A 23712-nucleotide genomic window follows, 5' to 3' on the forward strand; every position below is an offset into this window, starting at 1 on the left:
GTTGTGTGTATAAATGTTTGATGGACGAATGTCGCTGGTAGTTTCCCATGATTACAATTTTCAAACATGTAGGCAGCTTATATGAATGGACAGTATAAGCTATGGTTTATATGAATGACCCATACTGTGCATCATAAAATGTATCTAGTTGGTATTATCATTGATTTCCACGTCTAAATTTATGTTATTAACAGTAGGCTACCCTCATCAATATTCAGTTTCTGTGTACAGTTGTTATGGTTTTGACAAGAACCATGACGCATCAATAACTGTGATGTCACAATGTCTTAATTTTCCATGATGTCATTCCATTCTGAAGTACTAAAGTAAAAGCTTCTTTTCGTCCTCTTCACAACAGCACCAGCATTGTAGAAAACCGTATCTGCAATAATTATCAGTAAACTGTATGGAAGTTATTTAGATATCTTTTTATAGACATTTTGATTGCCAATGTCATTCTTTAGGTAAATGACTGTTTCACCAAAATGGACAGTGAAGATGAACATGATGAGATTCAGGTAATATTACACAGTAGGAATTGATTTAAATCTGCTATTGCTAAATACTTAATATGTTAAAGATTAAGTAACCAATGCTTATTCAAAATGTAATGTGTCTGTAAAGAAAAGAAAAAGGCTCAGAAGTCATTATTTGAGTGACATTTTGGAGACGATTATTCAGTGTTAATAGTTTCAAATGTTGAATTCAGGAGGAGAACACGAAAATGCGTGTGCTAGTTTGTGAGCTGGAGAACATTCTCAGTGAAATGCAAGCATACGAACGTCGTTTGTCAGAGCTGTTTGACGGAAAGGTATGAATGACAACAGCATTCGTTTCTGTCCTTAGCCTCTCTCATGACACTGAGCAGATTTAGTTTGGTGACTAAAATATCTTTCAATTGGATTCTTCAATTTCAATTCTGGTCAATTGGATCTCCTTATCTCTTTCTCTCTCCGTGAAGATCACAGTGGAGGGTCTGGACACGTTCCTCCAAAAGATCCGGTCTGCGGCAGCTCAGGATGTGAGGACATGCCTCTCTCCGGCCTTGAAAGGCCTTCCTATTATGGCAACAGGGAGCATGAAGAGCACTTCCACATCATCGTGTGGACAAACTGAACCAGAGTCTTTAGCCCTGGCCATGCCCGACTTCACCATGGGAGCTGAGGTCCTGGTCCCAGGCATGATGACCTGTTCCCTGAAGCACCTGCTGGAGAAGCCCGGAGAGATGGTCCAGCAGTCTCTGGCTAAGTTAACCACACAACTCAGTAACCTGGGCCTTGTCTCTGTTGTGGGAAAGAAGGCTGTGGCAGCCACTTGTGAAATCTATAATCTAGTCATGAGAGTGGTTTCCATCTTCCTGTCCCATTGTGGCACCTGCTCCAGGCACTTGTTGATCTCAGTTACAGGCATGATTGCACGGGACAACATGGCCGCTGTGCTTCGGTGCTTCACGGAAACAGCCAAGACCTTCAACCAAAGGGGCTTCAACAGCACCGTCTTCCAGTTGAAGCCTGTGGTCCAGGCGGTGGTGACCTATCTGGGAAAGATATACCAAAGCAAAATGGCTGCTGCCTTCAAGTACCAGCTACCCCTGGCTGATGATTATTCCTCGGAGCTTGAGGAGTTTTGTGGGAAGATCGAGGCACCCATCATTGTTGAGGAAGTCCCCAGTGAGCTCCTGGAGAAGGTGGTGGACTCAGGGCAGAAAAGATATCTGGCTGACCTCTCTTACTGTCACGGGCCTATCCTGGCCAAACAGATGGTATGAACCTAGACATATCTAAAGTTATTTTACCGGCCTTGTCATGTTCAATGTTCATATTGCAACATGTTTTATGTTTACGTTGTTTTTTTAAGAATGAAGAGCTTGCTGCAGCTGGATACATCATTTATTATGATGATCCTGATGAACTCCTGGAGAAGACAGAGAAGAAGTCGGTGGAAAAGGGATCCCTGGCTGCTGTCTCTGAACGTCTTTCCCTGGCCTTACTGCCTCCTGGTGCCATACAACTTGTGGCAACTGGACACATCGCTGATGTCCGTGCTGAAAAAGCTCTGGTGAAGGCTGAATCCAAGGAGTGGGTTATGGACGGCCTGAAAACTGCAGCTTGCAAAGTTGTGGAGGACCTCATAGCAGCAGCCAATAAAGCGGTTGGCATTGACACTCCCCTTAATACTGAGGTGAGAAATAATTACCTCAACATGGCACAGTCAACCTTCCCATTTTATGTTGGGTTTGTAGTGTTTTTCGTTGAACAGCTATATTTAACTGGTTTCCTACAACTTTTTACAGATCTCTCAGACCGAGAAGGTTGCCCTCATCACTGGCAAGGCTAAGTCTCAGTTTACTACTGAAGATGTTCCTGATGAACTCCTGGAGAAGACAGAGAAGAAGTTGGTGGAAAAGGGATCCCCGGCTGCTGTGTCTGAACGTCTTTCCCTGGCCTTACTGCCTCCCGAAGCCATACAGCTTGTGGCAACTGGACACGGTGCTGAAAAAGCCTTCATGAAGGCTGAAGCCAAGGAGCTGGTGATGGCTGGCCTGAAGACTGCAGCTTCCAAAGTTGTGGAGGACCTCATAGCAGCTGCAGTAGAGATGGTTCACATGACCACTCCCCTGGATACCCAGGTCTGGCATCATTCATCAAAGCTTACTTTGCTGTTCAGACAACAGTACATATAACTTAAGTCTTTACACTGATTTGCTGTTTACAGATCTCTCAGGCACGGAAGGTAGCCCTCATCAATGGGAAGTCTGAGATTGCTGCTGAGGATGTTCTAAATGAACTCCTGGAGAAGGTTGTGAAAGAGTCGAAGAAGAAGAGATCCCTGGCCCTGATGTCTGTCTCTGACTGCCCCCCCTTGGCCACTCAGCTTCCTCAGGTAAGAGACAATATGGGTTAAGATTTTCTAAGGTTTGTGCACCTTGCTCTTTTTTACGAAACGCCATTTTCACCTTTTGATGTTTTTACACATGTTCATTTCTGTGTCTCTGTCTTCAGCTCACCGATCTTGTTCCTGAGCAGTGCAGTGGAGAGGCTGCAAAGTGTGCTGGTGAGTTATTCAAAGCTTCACGATGGCCTCCTTTTGGCCTCCATTACCTTAGTTTGAAATGCATGAAACGAATTCAGTGATGTATGCTGTTTTTATTCAGCAGATGAAGACAGACAGATGAAGAAGAAGAATGAGAAGAAGAAGAAGAAGGGAATCCGTGCATTCTTCAGAGGGCTTTGGAAGAGGATGATATGTTCCTCTGGAATTCCAAAGGATGACTGAGGCCCTGTCACCTAGGAGTGTCTGTGCCCCTACAAGCAACACACAAAGTATATTGTGAATCCAAAATAAAACAGTTATTGGCATTTCCAAGAAGTTGTGATCCATGCAGAGATGTATACACAGGTCAAAAAGTACTGGGGCTAAATGTGTAGCGGGCTCCAGGATTGTAAATGAATCTTGCATCATGAACATAGTCTATAGTATAATTCAACTTTTATTTTATCCTCAACATATGAAATCTCCATGTCTGGTATAAATCAAATCGGTCTGTGCACAGTGTAAATGAAAACTTGTCATTTGTTTTTATATACATGCATTGTGCTGAAATTGAACATTCAATCTACTTTCATGTTTTCTTTATTCAGTGAAATACATTGGTGTATAGCTGCCTATCTATGTTACAGCCTGAAAGGGGGAGATATCAATGAAGACTCTTGGACACGATGCATCCCTTCTGGCAGCTGCATTGAGAATCTGTATTATTTTCTAAATGATTTACATAGTTACAAAAGTTCTTTACATTCCAAAGTCAACTTGCTAATCTAATGTTCTTATTCTCTTCCTGTAATCTTTTACAGTTAAATAAACAAAAATTGTCATTTCTTACTCTTTTCTTAAACAGGTCAAATCAAATGTGACAGTATTTATAAAGACGATCTATTTGTCAATAAACAAGTTAAATTATAAAACATATGTACTGGGGACAACCACAGAGATATTGCATAACATTACCAGTCATTTGTCTCCTCTATTCCTTGTTACCAACTATGGTTAATTCAGAAATGAACACACAACCACAAGTCATTCATAAAAACATGTACACATTGTCAATATTAACCATACACATTGATAACCTTATACTCCGTATGTCTTACTGAGCTAAACGCTATCAAAATGCGTACAACGCGTGTTATCCTCATGCCGCTTTGTACAGAGTATAGCTAGGTGCGTTACCGTCTCAGCTGGTCACATGGTCTGTCCACACTGAGGAAGTCACATGGTCTGTCCACATCACTGAGGAAGTCACATGGTCTGTTCACATCAATGAGGAAGTCACATGGTCTGTCCACGGTGAGGAAGTCACATGGTCTGTCCACATCACCGAGGAAAGGTGCGTTCGACATGGACTGACTTTGTGCAGCGCTGCAGCCGGCGGCTGACTTGAAACAGTAAATTCTGGTTAGACTTTTTGTCCGACTTGAGACGGCGCCGAGGATAGGTCACTATGACGTCGCCATCAAAGTACTGTGAGATCGATTCGAGAACTGAGCGCACTTTCTCAAGAGCAACTGCACGGGTTCTAATGACGACACAGCTATTTCATGATTGGCCAGACTCACGCACGACAACTTTGACGAGTGTTTTGTAATTATTCTGACACCTTCAGTTTTGCCAATGCTCAAATCCGGACCAAAGAGTTTAATTGAATACAAAATTTACGGAAGAAAGGGTTTTACCCCGCCTCTTCACTAACGGAAAGACTACGTTTAATTATAAATAAAGTAAAGTAAGCAAAAAGCGTTTATTCGGCCGTGACTGACGTCAACGCAGCAAACCACGAGAAGCTGAAATGTCAGACTTAACAGAGACGTTTTCAACTCCTCCCTGACTGCAAGCGGCTACTCTCGCCGGTTGTTTCATGCAGCCGCAGTCCATGTCGAATGCACTTAATGTCACATGGTCTGTCCACGGTGAGGAAGTCACATGGTCCGTCCACATCACTGAGGAAGTCACATGGTCCGTCCACATCACTGAGGAAGTCACATGGTCCGTCCACATCACTGAGGAAGTGACATGGTCCGTCCGCATCACTGAGGAAGTCACATGGTCCGTCCACATCACTGAGGAAGTCACATGGTCTGTCCACATCACTGAGGAAGTCACATGGTCTGTCGTCACTGAGGCTGTTGTGAAGAAGGGACACCAGCGCCTCTTCTTCTCGAGACGGCAGAGGAAATTTGGAATGAACCATCACATCCTCACGCTGTTCTTCACCAGCACTGTGGAGAACCTCCTGACTGGCTGCATCGCTCTCTGGTACGGCAACAGCACTGCCCTCAACTGCATATATGTGTTGTGTATTTTATTGTACCTGTGTATTGTCTATAAATATTGTAATTTGTTAGGTGTATATATCGTAGGTAATTTGTTAGGTGTGTATTGTATATTGTAGATGTGTAGATTGCGTTGTGTGTATAAATGTTTGATGGACGAATGTCGCTGGTAGTTTCCCATGATTACAATTTTCAAACATGTAGGCAGCTTATATGAATGGACAGTATAAGCTATGGTTTATATGAATGACCCATACTGTGCATCATAAAATGTATCTAGTTGGTATTATCATTGATTTCCACGTCTAAATGTATGTTATTAACAGTAGGCTACCCTCATCAATATTCAGTTTCTGTGTACAGTTGTTATGGTTTTGACAAGAACCATGACGCATCAATAACTGTGATGTCACAATGTCTTAATTTTCCATGATGTCATTCCATTCTGAAGTACTAAAGTAAAAGCTTCTTTTCGTCCTCTTCACAACAGCACCAGCATTGTAGAAAACCGTATCTGCAATAATTATCAGTAAACTGTATGGAAGTTATTTAGATATCTTTTTATAGACATTTTGATTGCCAATGTCATTCTTTAGGTAAATGACTGTTTCACCAAAATGGACAGTGAAGATGAACATGATGAGATTCAGGTAATATTACACAGTAGGAATTGATTTAAATCTGCTATTGCTGAATACTTAATATGTTAAAGATTAAGTAACCAATGCTTATTCAAAATGTAATGTGTCTGTAAAGAAAAGAAAAAGGCTCAGAAGTCATTATTTGAGTGACATTTTGGAGACGATTATTCAGTGTTAATAGTTTCAAATGTTGAATTCAGGAGGAGAACACGAAAATGCGTGTGCTAGTTTGTGAGCTGGAGAACATTCTCAGTGAAATGCAAGCATACGAACGTCGTTTGTCAGAGCTGTTTGACGGAAAGGTATGAATGACAACAGCATTCGTTTCTGTCCTTAGCCTCTCTCATGACACTGAGCAGATTTAGTTTGGTGACTAAAATATCTTTCAATTGGATTCTTCAATTTCAATTCTGGTCAATTGGATCTCCTTATCTCTTTCTCTCTCCGTGAAGATCACAGTGGAGGGTCTGGACACGTTCCTCCAAAAGATCCGGTCTGCGGCAGCTCAGGATGTGAGGACATGCCTCTCTCCGGCCTTGAAAGGCCTTCCTATTATGGCAACAGGGAGCATGAAGAGCACTTCCACATCATCGTGTGGACAAACTGAACCAGAGTCTTTAGCCCTGGCCATGCCCGACTTCACCATGGGAGCTGAGGTCCTGGTCCCAGGCATGATGACCTGTTCCCTGAAGCACCTGCTGGAGAAGCCCGGAGAGATGGTCCAGCAGTCTCTGGCTAAGTTAACCACACAACTCAGTAACCTGGGCCTTGTCTCTGTTGTGGGAAAGAAGGCTGTGGCAGCCACTTGTGAAATCTATAATCTAGTCATGAGAGTGGTTTCCATCTTCCTGTCCCATTGTGGCACCTGCTCCAGGCACTTGTTGATCTCAGTTACAGGCATGATTGCACGGGACAACATGGCCGCTGTGCTTCGGTGCTTCACGGAAACAGCCAAGACCTTCAACCAAAGGGGCTTCAACAGCACCGTCTTCCAGTTGAAGCCTGTGGTCCAGGCGGTGGTGACCTATCTGGGAAAGATATACCAAAGCAAAATGGCTGCTGCCTTCAAGTACCAGCTACCCCTGGCTGATGATTATTCCTCGGAGCTTGAGGAGTTTTGTGGGAAGATCGAGGCACCCATCATTGTTGAGGAAGCCCCCAGTGAGCTCCTGGAGAAGGTGGTGGACTCAGGGCAGAAAAGATATCTGGCTGACCTCTCTTACTGTCACGGGCCTATCCTGGCCAAACAGATGGTATGAACCTAGACATATCTAAAGTTATTTTACCGGCCTTGTCATGTTCAATGTTCATATTGCAACATGTTTTATGTTTACGTTGTTTTTTTAAGAATGAAGAGCTTGCTGCAGCTGGATACATCATTTATTATGATGATCCTGATGAACTCCTGGAGAAGACAGAGAAGAAGTCGGTGGAAAAGGGATCCCTGGCTGCTGTCTCTGAACGTCTTTCCCTGGCCTTACTGCCTCCTGGTGCCATACAACTTGTGGCAACTGGACACATCGCTGATGTCCGTGCTGAAAAAGCTCTGGTGAAGGCTGAATCCAAGGAGTGGGTTATGGACGGCCTGAAAACTGCAGCTTGCAAAGTTGTGGAGGACCTCATAGCAGCAGCCAATAAAGCGGTTGGCATTGACACTCCCCTTAATACTGAGGTGAGAAATAATTACCTCAACATGGCAGAGTCAACCTTCCCATTTTATGTTGGGTTTGTAGTGTTTTTCGTTGAACAGCTATATTTAACTGGTTTCCTACAACTTTTTACAGATCTCTCAGACCGAGAAGGTTGCCCTCATCACTGGCAAGGCTAAGTCTCAGTTTACTACTGAAGATGTTCCTGATGAACTCCTGGAGAAGACAGAGAAGAAGTTGGTGGAAAAGGGATCCCCGGCTGCTGTGTCTGAACGTCTTTCCCTGGCCTTACTGCCTCCCGAAGCCATACAGCTTGTGGCAACTGGACACGGTGCTGAAAAAGCCTTCATGAAGGCTGAAGCCAAGGAGCTGGTGATGGCTGGCCTGAAGACTGCAGCTTCCAAAGTTGTGGAGGACCTCATAGCAGCTGCAGTAGAGATGGTTCACATGACCACTCCCCTGGATACCCAGGTCTGGCATCATTCATCAAAGCTTACTTTGCTGTTCAGACAACAGTACATATAACTTAAGTCTTTACACTGATTTGCTGTTTACAGATCTCTCAGACACGGAAGGTAGCCCTCATCAATGGGAAGTCTGAGATTGCTGCTGAGGATGTTCTAAATGAACTCCTGGAGAAGGTTGTGAAAGAGTCGAAGAAGAAGAGATCCCTGGCCCTGATGTCTGTCTCTGACTGCCCCCCCTTGGCCACTCAGCTTCCTCAGGTAAGAGACAATATGGGTTAAGATTTTCTAAGGTTTGTGCACCTTGCTCTTTTTTACGAAACGCCATTTTCACCTTTTGATGTTTTTACACATGTTCATTTCTGTGTCTCTGTCTTCAGCTCACCGATCTTGTTCCTGAGCAGTGCAGTGGAGAGGCTGCAAAGTGTGCTGGTGAGTTATTCAAAGCTTCACGATGGCCTCCTTTTGGCCTCCATTACCTTAGTTTGAAATGCATGAAACGAATTCAGTGATGTATGCTGTTTTTATTCAGCAGATGAAGACAGACAGATGAAGAAGAAGAATGAGAAGAAGAAGAAGAAGGGAATCCGTGCATTCTTCAGAGGGCTTTGGAAGAGGATGATATGTTCCTCTGGAATTCCAAAGGATGACTGAGGCCCTGTCACCTAGGAGTGTCTGTGCCCCTACAAGCAACACACAAAGTATATTGTGAATCCAAAATAAAACAGTTATTGGCATTTCCAAGAAGTTGTGATCCATGCAGAGATGTATACACAGGTCAAAAAGTACTGGGGCTAAATGTGTAGCGGGCTCCAGGATTGTAAATGAATCTTGCATCATGAACATAGTCTATAGTATAATTCAACTTTTATTTTATCCTCAACATATGAAATCTCCATGTCTGGTATAAATCAAATCGGTCTGTGCACAGTGTAAATGAAAACTTGTCATTTGTTTTTATATACATGCATTGTGCTGAAATTGAACATTCAATCTACTTTCATGTTTTCTTTATTCAGTGAAATACATTGGTGTATAGCTGCCTATCTATGTTACAGCCTGAAAGGGGGAGATATCAATGAAGACTCTTGGACACGATGCATCCCTTCTGGCAGCTGCATTGAGAATCTGTATTATTTTCTAAATGATTTACATAGTTACAAAAGTTCTTTACATTCCAAAGTCAACTTGCTAATCTAATGTTCTTATTCTCTTCCTGTAATCTTTTACAGGTAAATAAACAAAAATTGTCATTTCTTACTCTTTTCTTAAACAGGTCAAATCAAATGTGACAGTATTTATAAAGACGATCTATTTGTCAATAAACAAGTTAAATTATAAAACATATGTACTGGGGACAACCACAGAGATATTGCATAACATTACCAGTCATTTGTCTCCTCTATTCCTTGTTACCAACTATGGTTAATTCAGAAATGAACACACAACCACAAGTCATTCATAAAAACATGTACACATTGTCAATATTAACCATACACATTGATAACCTTATACTCCGTATGTCTTACTGAGCTAAACGCTATCAAAATGCGTACAACGCGTGTTATCCTCATGCCGCTTTGTACAGAGTATAGCTAGGTGCGTTACCGTCTCAGCTGGTCACATGGTCTGTCCACACTGAGGAAGTCACATGGTCTGTCCACATCACTGAGGAAGTCACATGGTCTGTTCACATCAATGAGGAAGTCACATGGTCTGTCCACGGTGAGGAAGTCACATGGTCTGTCCACATCACCGAGGAAAGGTGCGTTCGACATGGACTGACTTTGTGCAGCGCTGCAGCCGGCGGCTGACTTGAAACAGTAAATTCTGGTTAGACTTTTTGTCCGACTTGAGACGGCGCCGAGGATAGGTCACTATGACGTCGCCATCAAAGTACTGTGAGATCGATTCGAGAACTGAGCGCACTTTCTCAAGAGCAACTGCACGGGTTCTAATGACGACACAGCTATTTCATGATTGGCCAGACTCACGCACGACAACTTTGACGAGTGTTTTGTAATTATTCTGACACCTTCAGTTTTGCCAATGCTCAAATCCGGACCAAAGAGTTTAATTGAATACAAAATTTACGGAAGAAAGGGTTTTACCCCGCCTCTTCACTAACGGAAAGACTACGTTTAATTATAAATAAAGTAAAGTAAGCAAAAAGCGTTTATTCGGCCGTGACTGACGTCAACGCAGCAAACCACGAGAAGCTGAAATGTCAGACTTAACAGAGACGTTTTCAACTCCTCCCCGACTGCAAGCGGCTACTCTCGCCGGTTGTTTCATGCAGCCGCAGTCCATGTCGAATGCACTTAATGTCACATGGTCTGTCCACGGTGAGGAAGTCACATGGTCCGTCCACATCACTGAGGAAGTCACATGGTCCGTCCACATCACTGAGGAAGTCACATGGTCCGTCCACATCACTGAGGAAGTGACATGGTCCGTCCGCATCACTGAGGAAGTCACATGGTCCGTCCACATCACTGAGGAAGTCACATGGTCTGTCCACATCACTGAGGAAGTCACATGGTCTGTCGTCACTGAGGCTGTTGTGAAGAAGGGACACCAGCGCCTCTTCTTCTCGAGACGGCAGAGGAAATTTGGAATGAACCATCACATCCTCACGCTGTTCTTCACCAGCACTGTGGAGAACCTCCTGACTGGCTGCATCGCTCTCTGGTACGGCAACAGCACTGCCCTCAACTGCATATATGTGTTGTGTATTTTATTGTACCTGTGTATTGTCTATACATATTGTAATTTGTTAGGTGTATATATCGTAGGTCATTTGTTAGGTGTGTATTGTATATTGTAGATGTGTAGATTGCGTTGTGTGTATAAAAGATCATGTTGTTATAATTGTTATATATTGCTTATTTGCCTGTACCTGCGCCCACGACTTTCAGCCTCTGTTGCAGTCCTGTATGGTTGAGTGACAATAAAAGGGTGTGATTTGATTTTGATATGATTAAAGGCGCCTCCCTATGGAAATAAAAACCGAGTAACTGCTTCTTTTCAATCATCTGTTTAATTTATCAGGGATAAACAGGCATTTTGTAAAACATTGTGATCCACAGTCGTTTTGTTTGCGGTTATATGGTTTGACTGGAGTTTTACATTTGTGCAATTTAGCAGACGCTTTTATCTAAAGCGACTACCAAGAGAGTTTTTAATCATACAGGTAAAAAGAAAACAATTATATACTTTGTCAACATCATCTTCTCATATTTTTGGTCCGGTTTTGAGTTACTTCCTTTCTAAATGCACTGGATTCTTCTGTTGACTTTCTTTAATGTATGACTTTATTTACTGTAATACTTAAAAAGGTTAAGTCTTCTTTTCTATGTCAGTCCATAGATGTTGATTTGGGCTCATAGTATGTGGTTCAAAAGCAATCTCGGACAGGCCTGTGCCGATATGTGGAAGTGAGTGTCACCTTTTGAACGTAGCAAGCAAAGCCAGTGATAAGCTCTGAACTAAATCTTTGTTGGATAAACTGTTGCGCTACGCTGTTATTAGGCTACCTTAAATTCCTGCCGTCTATTACTATTACCAATTATGCCATATCAATTTAAGTCAATTTGTGGTAGAGGCAGTTTAAATGTTTGATGGACGAATGTCGCTGGTAGTTTCCCATGATTACAATTTTCAAACATGTAGGCAGCTTATATGAATGGACAGTATAAGCTATGGTTTATATGAATGACCCATACTGTGCATCATAAAATGTATCTAGTTGGTATTATCATTGATTTCCACGTCTAAATGTATGTTATTAACAGTAGGCTACCCTCATCAATATTCAGTTTCTGTGTACAGTTGTTATGGTTTTGACAAGAACCATGACGCATCAATAACTGTGATGTCACAATGTCTTAATTTTCCATGATGTCATTCCATTCTGAAGTACTAAAGTAAAAGCTTCTTTTCGTCCTCTTCACAACAGCACCAGCATTGTAGAAAACCGTATCTGCAATAATTATCAGTAAACTGTATGGAAGTTATTTAGATATCTTTTTATAGACATTTTGATTGCCAATGTCATTCTTTAGGTAAATGACTGTTTCACCAAAATGGACAGTGAAGATGAACATGATGAGATTCAGGTAATATTACACAGTAGGAATTGATTTAAATCTGCTATTGCTGAATACTTAATATGTTAAAGATTAAGTAACCAATGCTTATTCAAAATGTAATGTGTCTGTAAAGAAAAGAAAAAGGCTCAGAAGTCATTATTTGAGTGACATTTTGGAGACGATTATTCAGTGTTAATAGTTTCAAATGTTGAATTCAGGAGGAGAACACGAAAATGCGTGTGCTAGTTTGTGAGCTGGAGAACATTCTCAGTGAAATGCAAGCATACGAACGTCGTTTGTCAGAGCTGTTTGACGGAAAGGTATGAATGACAACAGCATTCGTTTCTGTCCTTAGCCTCTCTCATGACACTGAGCAGATTTAGTTTGGTGACTAAAATATCTTTCAATTGGATTCTTCAATTTCAATTCTGGTCAATTGGATCTCCTTATCTCTTTCTCTCTCCGTGAAGATCACAGTGGAGGGTCTGGACACGTTCCTCCAAAAGATCCGGTCTGCGGCAGCTCAGGATGTGAGGACATGCCTCTCTCCGGCCTTGAAAGGCCTTCCTATTATGGCAACAGGGAGCATGAAGAGCACTTCCACATCATCGTGTGGACAAACTGAACCAGAGTCTTTAGCCCTGGCCATGCCCGACTTCACCATGGGAGCTGAGGTCCTGGTCCCAGGCATGATGACCTGTTCCCTGAAGCACCTGCTGGAGAAGCCCGGAGAGATGGTCCAGCAGTCTCTGGCTAAGTTAACCACACAACTCAGTAACCTGGGCCTTGTCTCTGTTGTGGGAAAGAAGGCTGTGGCAGCCACTTGTGAAATCTATAATCTAGTCATGAGAGTGGTTTCCATCTTCCTGTCCCATTGTGGCACCTGCTCCAGGCACTTGTTGATCTCAGTTACAGGCATGATTGCACGGGACAACATGGCCGCTGTGCTTCGGTGCTTCACGGAAACAGCCAAGACCTTCAACCAAAGGGGCTTCAACAGCACCGTCTTCCAGTTGAAGCCTGTGGTCCAGGCGGTGGTGACCTATCTGGGAAAGATATACCAAAGCAAAATGGCTGCTGCCTTCAAGTACCAGCTACCCCTGGCTGATGATTATTCCTCGGAGCTTGAGGAGTTTTGTGGGAAGATCGAGGCACCCATCATTGTTGAGGAAGTCCCCAGTGAGCTCCTGGAGAAGGTGGTGGACTCAGGGCAGAAAAGATATCTGGCTGACCTCTCTTACTGTCACGGGCCTATCCTGGCCAAACAGATGGTATGAACCTAGACATATCTAAAGTTATTTTACCGGCCTTGTCATGTTCAATGTTCATATTGCAACATGTTTTATGTTTACGTTGTTTTTTTAAGAATGAAGAGCTTGCTGCAGCTGGATACATCATTTATTATGATGATCCTGATGAACTCCTGGAGAAGACAGAGAAGAAGTCGGTGGAAAAGGGATCCCTGGCTGCTGTCTCTGAACGTCTTTCCCTGGCCTTACTGCCTCCTGGTGCCATACAACTTGTGGCAACTGGACACATCGCTGATGTCCGTGCTGAAAAAGCTCTGGTGAAGGCTGAATCCAAGGAGTGGGTTATGGACGGCCTGAAAACTGCAGCTTGCAAAGTTGTGGAGGACCTCATAGCAGCAGCCAATAAAGCGGTTGGCATTGACACTCCCCTTAATACTGAGGTGAGAAATAATTACCTCAACATGGCAGAGTCAACCTTCCCATTTTATGTTGGGTTTGTAGTGTTTTTCGTTGAACAGCTATATTTAACTGGTTTCCTACAACTTTTTACAGATCTCTCAGACCGAGAAGGTTGCCCTCATCACTGGCAAGGCTAAGTCTCAGTTTACTACTGAAGATGTTCCTGATGAACTCCTGGAGAAGACAGAGAAGAAGTTGGTGGAAAAGGGATCCCCGGCTGCTGTGTCTGAACGTCTTTCCCTGGCCTTACTGCCTCCCGAAGCCATACAGCTTGTGGCAACTGGACACGGTGCTGAAAAAGCCTTCATGAAGGCTGAAGCCAAGGAGCTGGTGATGGCTGGCCTGAAGACTGCAGCTTCCAAAGTTGTGGAGGACCTCATAGCAGCTGCAGTAGAGATGGTTCACATGACCACTCCCCTGGATACCCAGGTCTGGCATCATTCATCAAAGCTTACTTTGCTGTTCAGACAACAGTACATATAACTTAAGTCTTTACACTGATTTGCTGTTTACAGATCTCTCAGGCACGGAAGGTAGCCCTCATCAATGGGAAGTCTGAGATTGCTGCTGAGGATGTTCTAAATGAACTCCTGGAGAAGGTTGTGAAAGAGTCGAAGAAGAAGAGATCCCTGGCCCTGATGTCTGTCTCTGACTGCCCCCCCTTGGCCACTCAGCTTCCTCAGGTAAGAGACAATATGGGTTAAGATTTTCTAAGGTTTGTGCACCTTGCTCTTTTTTACGAAACGCCATTTTCACCTTTTGATGTTTTTACACATGTTCATTTCTGTGTCTCTGTCTTCAGCTCACCGATCTTGTTCCTGAGCAGTGCAGTGGAGAGGCTGCAAAGTGTGCTGGTGAGTTATTCAAAGCTTCACGATGGCCTCCTTTTGGCCTCCATTACCTTAGTTTGAAATGCATGAAACGAATTCAGTGATGTATGCTGTTTTTATTCAGCAGATGAAGACAGACAGATGAAGAAGAAGAATGAGAAGAAGAAGAAGAAGGGAATCCGTGCATTCTTCAGAGGGCTTTGGAAGAGGATGATATGTTCCTCTGGAATTCCAAAGGATGACTGAGGCCCTGTCACCTAGGAGTGTCTGTGCCCCTACAAGCAACACACAAAGTATATTGTGAATCCAAAATAAAACAGTTATTGGCATTTCCAAGAAGTTGTGATCCATGCAGAGATGTATACACAGGTCAAAAAGTACTGGGGCTAAATGTGTAGCGGGCTCCAGGATTGTAAATGAATCTTGCATCATGAACATAGTCTATAGTATAATTCAACTTTTATTTTATCCTCAACATATGAAATCTCCATGTCTGGTATAAATCAAATCGGTCTGTGCACAGTGTAAATGAAAACTTGTCATTTGTTTTTATATACATGCATTGTGCTGAAATTGAACATTCAATCTACTTTCATGTTTTCTTTATTCAGTGAAATACATTGGTGTATAGCTGCCTATCTATGTTACAGCCTGAAAGGGGGAGATATCAATGAAGACTCTTGGACACGATGCATCCCTTCTGGCAGCTGCATTGAGAATCTGTATTATTTTCTAAATGATTTACATAGTTACAAAAGTTCTTTACATTCCAAAGTCAACTTGCTAATCTAATGTTCTTATTCTCTTCCTGTAATCTTTTACAGGTAAATAAACAAAAATTGTCATTTCTTACTCTTTTCTTAAACAGGTCAAATCAAATGTGACAGTATTTATAAAGACGATCTATTTGTCAATAAACAAGTTAAATTATAAAACATATGTACTGGGGACAACCACAGAGATATTGCATAACATTACCAGTCATTTGTCTCCTCTATTCCTTGTTACCAACTATGGTTAATTCAGAAATGAACACACAACCACAAGTCATTCATAAAAACATGTACACATTGTCAATATTAACCATACACATTGATAACCTTATACTCCGTATGTCTTACTGAGCTAAACGCTATCAAAATGCGTACAACGCGTGTTATCCTCATGCCGCTTTGTACAGAGTATAGCTAGGTGCGTTACCGTCTCAGCTGGTCACATGGTCTGTCCACACTGAGGAAGTCACATGGTCTGTCCACATCACTGAGGAAGTCACATGGTCTGTTCACATCAATGAGGAAGTCACATGGTCTGTCCACGGTGAGGAAGTCACATGGTCTGTCCACATCACCGAGGAAAGGTGCGTTCGACATGGACTGACTTTGTGCAGCGCTGCAGCCGGCGGCTGACTTGAAACAGTAAATTCTGGTTAGACTTTTTGTCCGACTTGAGACGGCGCCGAGGATAGGTCACTATGACGTCGCCATCAAAGTACTGTGAGATCGATTCGAGAACTGAGCGCACTTTCTCAAGAGCAACTGCACGGGTTCTAATGACGACACAGCTATTTCATGATTGGCCAGACTCACGCACGACAACTTTGACGAGTGTTTTGTAATTATTCTGACACCTTCAGTTTTGCCAATGCTCAAATCCGGACCAAAGAGTTTAATTGAATACAAAATTTACGGAAGAAAGGGTTTTACCCCGCCTCTTCACTAACGGAAAGACTACGTTTAATTATAAATAAAGTAAAGTAAGCAAAAAGCGTTTATTCGGCCGTGACTGACGTCAACGCAGCAAACCACGAGAAGCTGAAATGTCAGACTTAACAGAGACGTTTTCAACTCCTCCCCGACTGCAAGCGGCTACTCTCGCCGGTTGTTTCATGCAGCCGCAGTCCATGTCGAATGCACTTAATGTCACATGGTCTGTCCACGGTGAGGAAGTCACATGGTCCGTCCACATCACTGAGGAAGTCACATGGTCCGTCCACATCACTGAGGAAGTCACATGGTCCGTCCGCATCACTGAGGAAGTGACATGGTCCGTCCGCATCACTGAGGAAGTCACATGGTCCGTCCACATCACTGAGGAAGTCACATGGTCTGTCCACATCACTGAGGAAGTCACATGGTCTGTCGTCACTGAGGCTGTTGTGAAGAAGGGACACCAGCGCCTCTTCTTCTCGAGACGGCAGAGGAAATTTGGAATGAACCATCACATCCTCACGCTGTTCTTCACCAGCACTGTGGAGAACCTCCTGACTGGCTGCATCGCTCTCTGGTACGGCAACAGCACTGCCCTCAACTGCATATATGTGTTGTGTATTTTATTGTACCTGTGTATTGTCTATACATATTGTAATTTGTTAGGTGTATATATCGTAGGTCATTTGTTAGGTGTGTATTGTATATTGTAGATGTGTAGATTGCGTTGTGTGTATAAAAGATCATGTTGTTATAATTGTTATATATTGCTTATTTGCCTGTACCTGCGCCCACGACTTTCAGCCTCTGTTGCAGTCCTGTATGGTTGAGTGACAATAAAAGGGTGTGATTTGATTTTGATATGATTAAAGGCGCCTCCCTATGGAAATAAAAACCGAGTAACTGCTTCTTTTCAATCATCTGTTTAATTTATCAGGGATAAACAGGCATTTTGTAAAACATTGTGATCCACAGTCGTTTTGTTTGCGGTTATATGGTTTGACTGGAGTTTTACATTTGTGCAATTTAGCAGACGCTTTTATCCAAAGCGACTACCAAGAGAGTTTTTAATCAAACAGGTAAAAAGAAAACAATTATATACTTTGTCAACATCATCTTCTCATATTTTTGGTCCGGTTTTGAGTTACTTCCTTTCTAAATGCACTGGATTCTTCTGTTGACTTTCTTTAATGTATGACTTTATTTACTGTAATACTTAAAAAGGTTAAGTCTTCTTTTCTATGTCAGTCCATAGATGTTGATTTGGGCTCATAGTATGTGGTTCAAAAGCAATCTCGGACAGGCCTGTGCCGATATGTGGAAGTGAGTGTCACCTTTTGAACGTAGCAAGCAAAGCCAGTGATAAGCTCTGAACTAAATCTTTGTTGGATAAACTGTTGCGCTACGCTGTTATTAGGCTACCTTAAATTCCTGCCGTCTATTACTATTACCAATTATGCCATATCAATTTAAGTCAATTTGTGGTAGAGGCAGTTTAAATGTTTGATGGACGAATGTCGCTGGTAGTTTCCCATGATTACAATTTTCAAACATGTAGGCAGCTTATATGAATGGACAGTATAAGCTATGGTTTATATGAATGACCCATACTGTGCATCATAAAATGTATCTAGTTGGTATTATCATTGATTTCCACGTCTAAATGTATGTTATTAACAGTAGGCTACCCTCATCAATATTCAGTTTCTGTGTACAGTTGTTATGGTTTTGACAAGAACCATGACGCATCAATAACTGTGATGTCACAATGTCTTAATTTTCCATGATGTCATTCCATTCTGAAGTACTAAAGTAAAAGCTTCTTTTCGTCCTCTTCACAACAGCACCAGCATTGTAGAAAACCGTATCTGCAATAATTATCAGTAAACTGTATGGAAGTTATTTAGATATCTTTTTATAGACATTTTGATTGCCAATGTCATTCTTTAGGTAAATGACTGTTTCACCAAAATGGACAGTGAAGATGAACATGATGAGATTCAGGTAATATTACACAGTAGGAATTGATTTAAATCTGCTATTGCTGAATACTTAATATGTTAAAGATTAAGTAACCAATGCTTATTCAAAATGTAATGTGTCTGTAAAGAAAAGAAAAAGGCTCAGAAGTCATTATTTGAGTGACATTTTGGAGACGATTATTCAGTGTTAATAGTTTCAAATGTTGAATTCAGGAGGAGAACACGAAAATGCGTGTGCTAGTTTGTGAGCTGGAGAACATTCTCAGTGAAATGCAAGCATACGAACGTCGTTTGTCAGAGCTGTTTGACGGAAAGGTATGAATGACAACAGCATTCGTTTCTGTCCTTAGCCTCTCTCATGACACTGAGCAGATTTAGTTTGGTGACTAAAATATCTTTCAATTGGATTCTTCAATTTCAATTCTGGTCAATTGGATCTCCTTATCTCTTTCTCTCTCCGTGAAGATCACAGTGGAGGGTCTGGACACGTTCCTCCAAAAGATCCGGTCTGCGGCAGCTCAGGATGTGAGGACATGCCTCTCTCCGGCCTTGAAAGGCCTTCCTATTATGGCAACAGGGAGCATGAAGAGCACTTCCACATCATCGTGTGGACAAACTGAACCAGAGTCTTTAGCCCTGGCCATGCCTGACTTCACCATGGGAGCTGAGGTCCTGGTCCCAGGCATGATGACCTGTTCCCTGAAGCACCTGCTGGAGAAGCCCGGAGAGATGGTCCAGCAGTCTCTGGCTAAGTTAACCACACAACTCAGTAACCTGGGCCTTGTCTCTGTTGTGGGAAAGAAGGCTGTGGCAGCCACTTGTGAAATCTATAATCTAGTCATGAGAGTGGTTTCCATCTTCCTGTCCCATTGTGGCACCTGCTCCAGGCACTTGTTGATCTCAGTTACAGGCATGATTGCACGGGACAACATGGCCGCTGTGCTTCGGTGCTTCACGGAAACAGCCAAGACCTTCAACCAAAGGGGCTTCAACAGCACCGTCTTCCAGTTGAAGCCTGTGGTCCAGGCGGTGGTGACCTATCTGGGAAAGATATACCAAAGCAAAATGGCTGCTGCCTTCAAGTACCAGCTACCCCTGGCTGATGATTATTCCTCGGAGCTTGAGGAGTTTTGTGGGAAGATCGAGGCACCCATCATTGTTGAGGAAGTCCCCAGTGAGCTCCTGGAGAAGGTGGTGGACTCAGGGCAGAAAAGATATCTGGCTGACCTCTCTTACTGTCACGGGCCTATCCTGGCCAAACAGATGGTATGAACCTAGACATATCTAAAGTTATTTTACCGGCCTTGTCATGTTCAATGTTCATATTGCAACATGTTTTATGTTTACGTTGTTTTTTTAAGAATGAAGAGCTTGCTGCAGCTGGATACATCATTTATTATGATGATCCTGATGAACTCCTGGAGAAGACAGAGAAGAAGTCGGTGGAAAAGGGATCCCTGGCTGCTGTCTCTGAACGTCTTTCCCTGGCCTTACTGCCTCCTGGTGCCATACAACTTGTGGCAACTGGACACATCGCTGATGTCCGTGCTGAAAAAGCTCTGGTGAAGGCTGAATCCAAGGAGTGGGTTATGGACGGCCTGAAAACTGCAGCTTGCAAAGTTGTGGAGGACCTCATAGCAGCAGCCAATAAAGCGGTTGGCATTGACACTCCCCTTAATACTGAGGTGAGAAATAATTACCTCAACATGGCAGAGTCAACCTTCCCATTTTATGTTGGGTTTGTAGTGTTTTTCGTTGAACAGCTATATTTAACTGGTTTCCTACAACTTTTTACAGATCTCTCAGACCGAGAAGTTTGCCCTCATCACTGGCAAGGCTAAGTCTCAGTTTACTACTGAAGATGTTCCTGATGAACTCCTGGAGAAGACAGAGAAGAAGTTGGTGGAAAAGGGATCCCCGGCTGCTGTGTCTGAACGTCTTTCCCTGGCCTTACTGCCTCCCGAAGCCATACAGCTTGTGGCAACTGGACACGGTGCTGAAAAAGCCTTCATGAAGGCTGAAGCCAAGGAGCTGGTGATGGCTGGCCTGAAGACTGCAGCTTCCAAAGTTGTGGAGGACCTCATAGCAGCTGCAGTAGAGATGGTTCACATGACCACTCCCCTGGATACCCAGGTCTGGCATCATTCATCAAAGCTTACTTTGCTGTTCAGACAACAGTACATATAACTTAAGTCTTTACACTGATTTGCTGTTTACAGATCTCTCAGACACGGAAGGTAGCCCTCATCAATGGGAAGTCTGAGATTGCTGCTGAGGATGTTCTAAATGAACTCCTGGAGAAGGTTGTGAAAGAGTCGAAGAAGAAGAGATCCCTGGCCCTGATGTCTGTCTCTGACTGCCCCCCCTTGGCCACTCAGCTTCCTCAGGTAAGAGACAATATGGGTTAAGATTTTCTAAGGTTTGTGCACCTTGCTCTTTTTTACGAAACGCCATTTTCACCTTTTGATGTTTTTACACATGTTCATTTCTGTGTCTCTGTCTTCAGCTCACCGATCTTGTTCCTGAGCAGTGCAGTGGAGAGGCTGCAAAGTGTGCTGGTGAGTTATTCAAAGCTTCACGATGGCCTCCTTTTGGCCTCCATTACCTTAGTTTGAAATGCATGAAACGAATTCAGTGATGTATGCTGTTTTTATTCAGCAGATGAAGACAGACAGATGAAGAAGAAGAATGAGAAGAAGAAGAAGAAGGGAATCCGTGCATTCTTCAGAGGGCTTTGGAAGAGGATGATATGTTCCTCTGGAATTCCAAAGGATGACTGAGGCCCTGTCACCTAGGAGTGTCTGTGCCCCTACAAGCAACACACAAAGTATATTGTGAATCCAAAATAAAACAGTTATTGGCATTTCCAAGAAGTTGTGATCCATGCAGAGATGTATACACAGGTCAAAAAGTACTGGGGCTAAATGTGTAGCGGGCTCCAGGATTGTAAATGAATCTTGCATCATGAACATAGTCTATAGTATAATTCAACTTTTATTTTATCCTCAACATATGAAATCTCCATGTCTGGTATAAATCAAATCGGTCTGTGCACAGTGTAAATGAAAACTTGTCATTTGTTTTTATATACATGCATTGTGCTGAAATTTAACATTCAATCTACTTTCATGTTTTCTTTATTCAGTGAAATACATTGGTGTATAGCTGCCTATCTATGTTACAGCCTGAAAGGGGGAGATATCAATGAAGACTCTTGGACACGATGCATCCCTTCTGGCAGCTGCATTGAGAATCTGTATTATTTTCTAAATGATTTACATAGTTACAAAAGTTCTTTACATTCCAAAGTCAACTTGCTAATCTAATGTTCTTATTCTCTTCCTGTAATCTTTTACAGGTAAATAAACAAAAATTGTCATTTCTTACTCTTTTCTTAAACAGGTCAAATCAAATGTGACAGTATTTATAAAGACGATCTATTTGTCAATAAACAAGTTAAATTATAAAACATATGTACTGGGGACAACCACAGAGATATTGCATAACATTACCAGTCATTTGTCTCCTCTATTCCTTGTTACCAACTATGGTTAATTCAGAAATGAACACACAACCACAAGTCATTCATAAAAACATGTACACATTGTCAATATTAACCATACACATTGATAACCTTATACTCCGTATGTCTTACTGAGCTAAACGCTATCAAAATGCGTACAACGCGTGTTATCCTCATGCCGCTTTGTACAGAGTATAGCTAGGTGCGTTACTGTCTCAGCTGGTCACATGGTCTGTCCACACTGAGGAAGTCACATGGTCTGTCCACATCACTGAGGAAGTCACATGGTCTGTTCACATCAATGAGGAAGTCACATGGTCTGTCCACGGTGAGGAAGTCACATGGTCTGTCCACATCACCGAGGAAAGGTGCGTTCGACATGGACTGACTTTGTGCAGCGCTGCAGCCGGCGGCTGACTTGAAACAGTAAATTCTGGTTAGACTTTTTGTCCGACTTGAGACGGCGCCGAGGATAGGTCACTATGACGTCGCCATCAAAGTACTGTGAGATCGATTCGAGAACTGAGCGCACTTTCTCAAGAGCAACTGCACGGGTTCTAATGACGACACAGCTATTTCATGATTGGCCAGACTCACGCACGACAACTTTGACGAGTGTTTTGTAATTATTCTGACACCTTCAGTTTTGCCAATGCTCAAATCCGGACCAAAGAGTTTAATTGAATACAAAATTTACGGAAGAAAGGGTTTTACCCCGCCTCTTCACTAACGGAAAGACTACGTTTAATTATAAATAAAGTAAAGTAAGCAAAAAGCGTTTATTCGGCCGTGACTGACGTCAACGCAGCAAACCACGAGAAGCTGAAATGTCAGACTTAACAGAGACGTTTTCAACTCCTCCCCGACTGCAAGCGGCTACTCTCGCCGGTTGTTTCATGCAGCCGCAGTCCATGTCGAATGCACTTAATGTCACATGGTCTGTCCACGGTGAGGAAGTCACATGGTCCGTCCACATCACTGAGGAAGTCACATGGTCCGTCCACATCACTGAGGAAGTCACATGGTCCGTCCGCATCACTGAGGAAGTGACATGGTCCGTCCGCATCACTGAGGAAGTCACATGGTCCGTCCACATCACTGAGGAAGTCACATGGTCTGTCCACATCACTGAGGAAGTCACATGGTCTGTCGTCACTGAGGCTGTTGTGAAGAAGGGACACCAGCGCCTCTTCTTCTCGAGACGGCAGAGGAAATTTGGAATGAACCATCACATCCTCACGCTGTTCTTCACCAGCACTGTGGAGAACCTCCTGACTGGCTGCATCGCTCTCTGGTACGGCAACAGCACTGCCCTCAACTGCATATATGTGTTGTGTATTTTATTGTACCTGTGTATTGTCTATACATATTGTAATTTGTTAGGTGTATATATCGTAGGTCATTTGTTAGGTGTGTATTGTATATTGTAGATGTGTAGATTGCGTTGTGTGTATAAAAGATCATGTTGTTATAATTGTTATATATTGCTTATTTGCCTGTACCTGCGCCCACGACTTTCAGCCTCTGTTGCAGTCCTGTATGGTTGAGTGACAATAAAAGGGTGTGATTTGATTTTGATATGATTAAAGGCGCCTCCCTATGGAAATAAAAACCGAGTAACTGCTTCTTTTCAATCATCTGTTTAATTTATCAGGGATAAACAGGCATTTTGTAAAACATTGTGATCCACAGTCGTTTTGTTTGCGGTTATATGGTTTGACTGGAGTTTTACATTTGTGCAATTTAGCAGACGCTTTTATCCAAAGCGACTACCAAGAGAGTTTTTA

At 42.8% G+C, this 23712-nt stretch overlaps 4 protein-coding genes across 8 annotated transcripts; all 4 read left to right on the plus strand.

Annotated features, from left to right (window-relative positions):
- Window positions 1–214: 214 nt before the first annotated feature.
- LOC146220909 (uncharacterized) lies at window positions 215–3835 on the plus strand. Of its 2 annotated transcripts, none has more exons than XM_084692887.1 (8): window positions 215–518; window positions 710–811; window positions 962–1762; window positions 1858–2181; window positions 2294–2629; window positions 2716–2883; window positions 3003–3054; window positions 3155–3835. In XM_084692887.1, exons 1-8 carry the CDS (start codon window positions 486–488, stop codon window positions 3274–3276), a joined length of 1938 nt encoding a protein of 645 aa, XP_084549013.1. In that variant the 5' UTR covers window positions 215–485; the 3' UTR covers window positions 3277–3835. The 2 variants fall into 2 exon arrangements, with proteins under 2 accessions (XP_084549013.1, XP_084549014.1); XM_084692888.1 differs by having other exon boundaries at window positions 3158–3835.
- Window positions 3836–5504: 1669 nt separating this feature from the next.
- Window positions 5505–9490, plus strand: LOC146220910 (uncharacterized). 2 transcript variants are annotated; one of them, XM_084692343.1, is made up of 8 exons: window positions 5505–5980; window positions 6172–6273; window positions 6424–7224; window positions 7320–7643; window positions 7756–8091; window positions 8178–8345; window positions 8465–8516; window positions 8620–9490. In XM_084692343.1, the coding sequence occupies exons 1-8, from the start codon at window positions 5948–5950 to the stop codon at window positions 8736–8738; spliced, it is 1935 nt and encodes a 644-aa protein (XP_084548469.1). In that variant the 5' UTR covers window positions 5505–5947; the 3' UTR covers window positions 8739–9490. The 2 variants fall into 2 exon arrangements, with proteins under 2 accessions (XP_084548469.1, XP_084548468.1); XM_084692342.1 differs by having other exon boundaries at window positions 5506–5980; window positions 8617–9489.
- Window positions 9491–11293: 1803 nt separating this feature from the next.
- Window positions 11294–15707, plus strand: LOC146220911 (uncharacterized). Of its 2 annotated transcripts, none has more exons than XM_084692345.1 (8): window positions 11294–12202; window positions 12394–12495; window positions 12646–13446; window positions 13542–13865; window positions 13978–14313; window positions 14400–14567; window positions 14687–14738; window positions 14842–15707. In XM_084692345.1, exons 1-8 carry the CDS (start codon window positions 12170–12172, stop codon window positions 14958–14960), a joined length of 1935 nt encoding a protein of 644 aa, XP_084548471.1. In that variant the 5' UTR covers window positions 11294–12169; the 3' UTR covers window positions 14961–15707. The 2 variants fall into 2 exon arrangements, with proteins under 2 accessions (XP_084548471.1, XP_084548470.1); XM_084692344.1 differs by having other exon boundaries at window positions 14839–15706.
- Window positions 15708–17530: 1823 nt separating this feature from the next.
- LOC146220912 (uncharacterized) lies at window positions 17531–21902 on the plus strand. Of its 2 annotated transcripts, none has more exons than XM_084692862.1 (8): window positions 17531–18424; window positions 18616–18717; window positions 18868–19668; window positions 19764–20087; window positions 20200–20535; window positions 20622–20789; window positions 20909–20960; window positions 21061–21902. In XM_084692862.1, the coding sequence occupies exons 1-8, from the start codon at window positions 18392–18394 to the stop codon at window positions 21180–21182; spliced, it is 1938 nt and encodes a 645-aa protein (XP_084548988.1). In that variant the 5' UTR covers window positions 17531–18391; the 3' UTR covers window positions 21183–21902. The 2 variants fall into 2 exon arrangements, with proteins under 2 accessions (XP_084548988.1, XP_084548989.1); XM_084692863.1 differs by having other exon boundaries at window positions 21064–21902.
- The last annotated feature ends 1810 nt before the right edge of the window (window positions 21903–23712 follow it).

Source organism: Hypomesus nipponensis, chromosome 26, assembly GCF_054491055.1.
Source record: "Hypomesus nipponensis isolate SF chromosome 26, ASM5449105v1, whole genome shotgun sequence".
Taxonomy (NCBI): Eukaryota; Metazoa; Chordata; class Actinopteri; order Osmeriformes; family Osmeridae; genus Hypomesus; species Hypomesus nipponensis.

Coding starts and splice junctions, on each gene's coding strand:
- LOC146220910 (XM_084692342.1), top strand. CDS start 5,948: ATGGACAGTGAAGATGAACATGATGAGATTCAG. Junction 5,981..6,171: donor ATGAACATGATGAGATTCAG/GTAATATTACAC, acceptor TGTTGAATTCAG/GAGGAGAACACGAAAATGCG. Junction 8,346..8,464: donor TGGCCACTCAGCTTCCTCAG/GTAAGAGACAAT, acceptor CTCTGTCTTCAG/CTCACCGATCTTGTTCCTGA.
- LOC146220911 (XM_084692344.1), top strand. CDS start 12,170: ATGGACAGTGAAGATGAACATGATGAGATTCAG. Junction 13,447..13,541: donor CTATCCTGGCCAAACAGATG/GTATGAACCTAG, acceptor TGTTTTTTTAAG/AATGAAGAGCTTGCTGCAGC. Junction 13,866..13,977: donor ACACTCCCCTTAATACTGAG/GTGAGAAATAAT, acceptor AACTTTTTACAG/ATCTCTCAGACCGAGAAGGT.
- LOC146220909 (XM_084692887.1), top strand. CDS start 486: ATGGACAGTGAAGATGAACATGATGAGATTCAG. Junction 812..961: donor CAGAGCTGTTTGACGGAAAG/GTATGAATGACA, acceptor CTCTCCGTGAAG/ATCACAGTGGAGGGTCTGGA. Junction 2,884..3,002: donor TGGCCACTCAGCTTCCTCAG/GTAAGAGACAAT, acceptor CTCTGTCTTCAG/CTCACCGATCTTGTTCCTGA.
- LOC146220912 (XM_084692862.1), top strand. CDS start 18,392: ATGGACAGTGAAGATGAACATGATGAGATTCAG. Junction 18,718..18,867: donor CAGAGCTGTTTGACGGAAAG/GTATGAATGACA, acceptor CTCTCCGTGAAG/ATCACAGTGGAGGGTCTGGA. Junction 20,088..20,199: donor ACACTCCCCTTAATACTGAG/GTGAGAAATAAT, acceptor AACTTTTTACAG/ATCTCTCAGACCGAGAAGTT.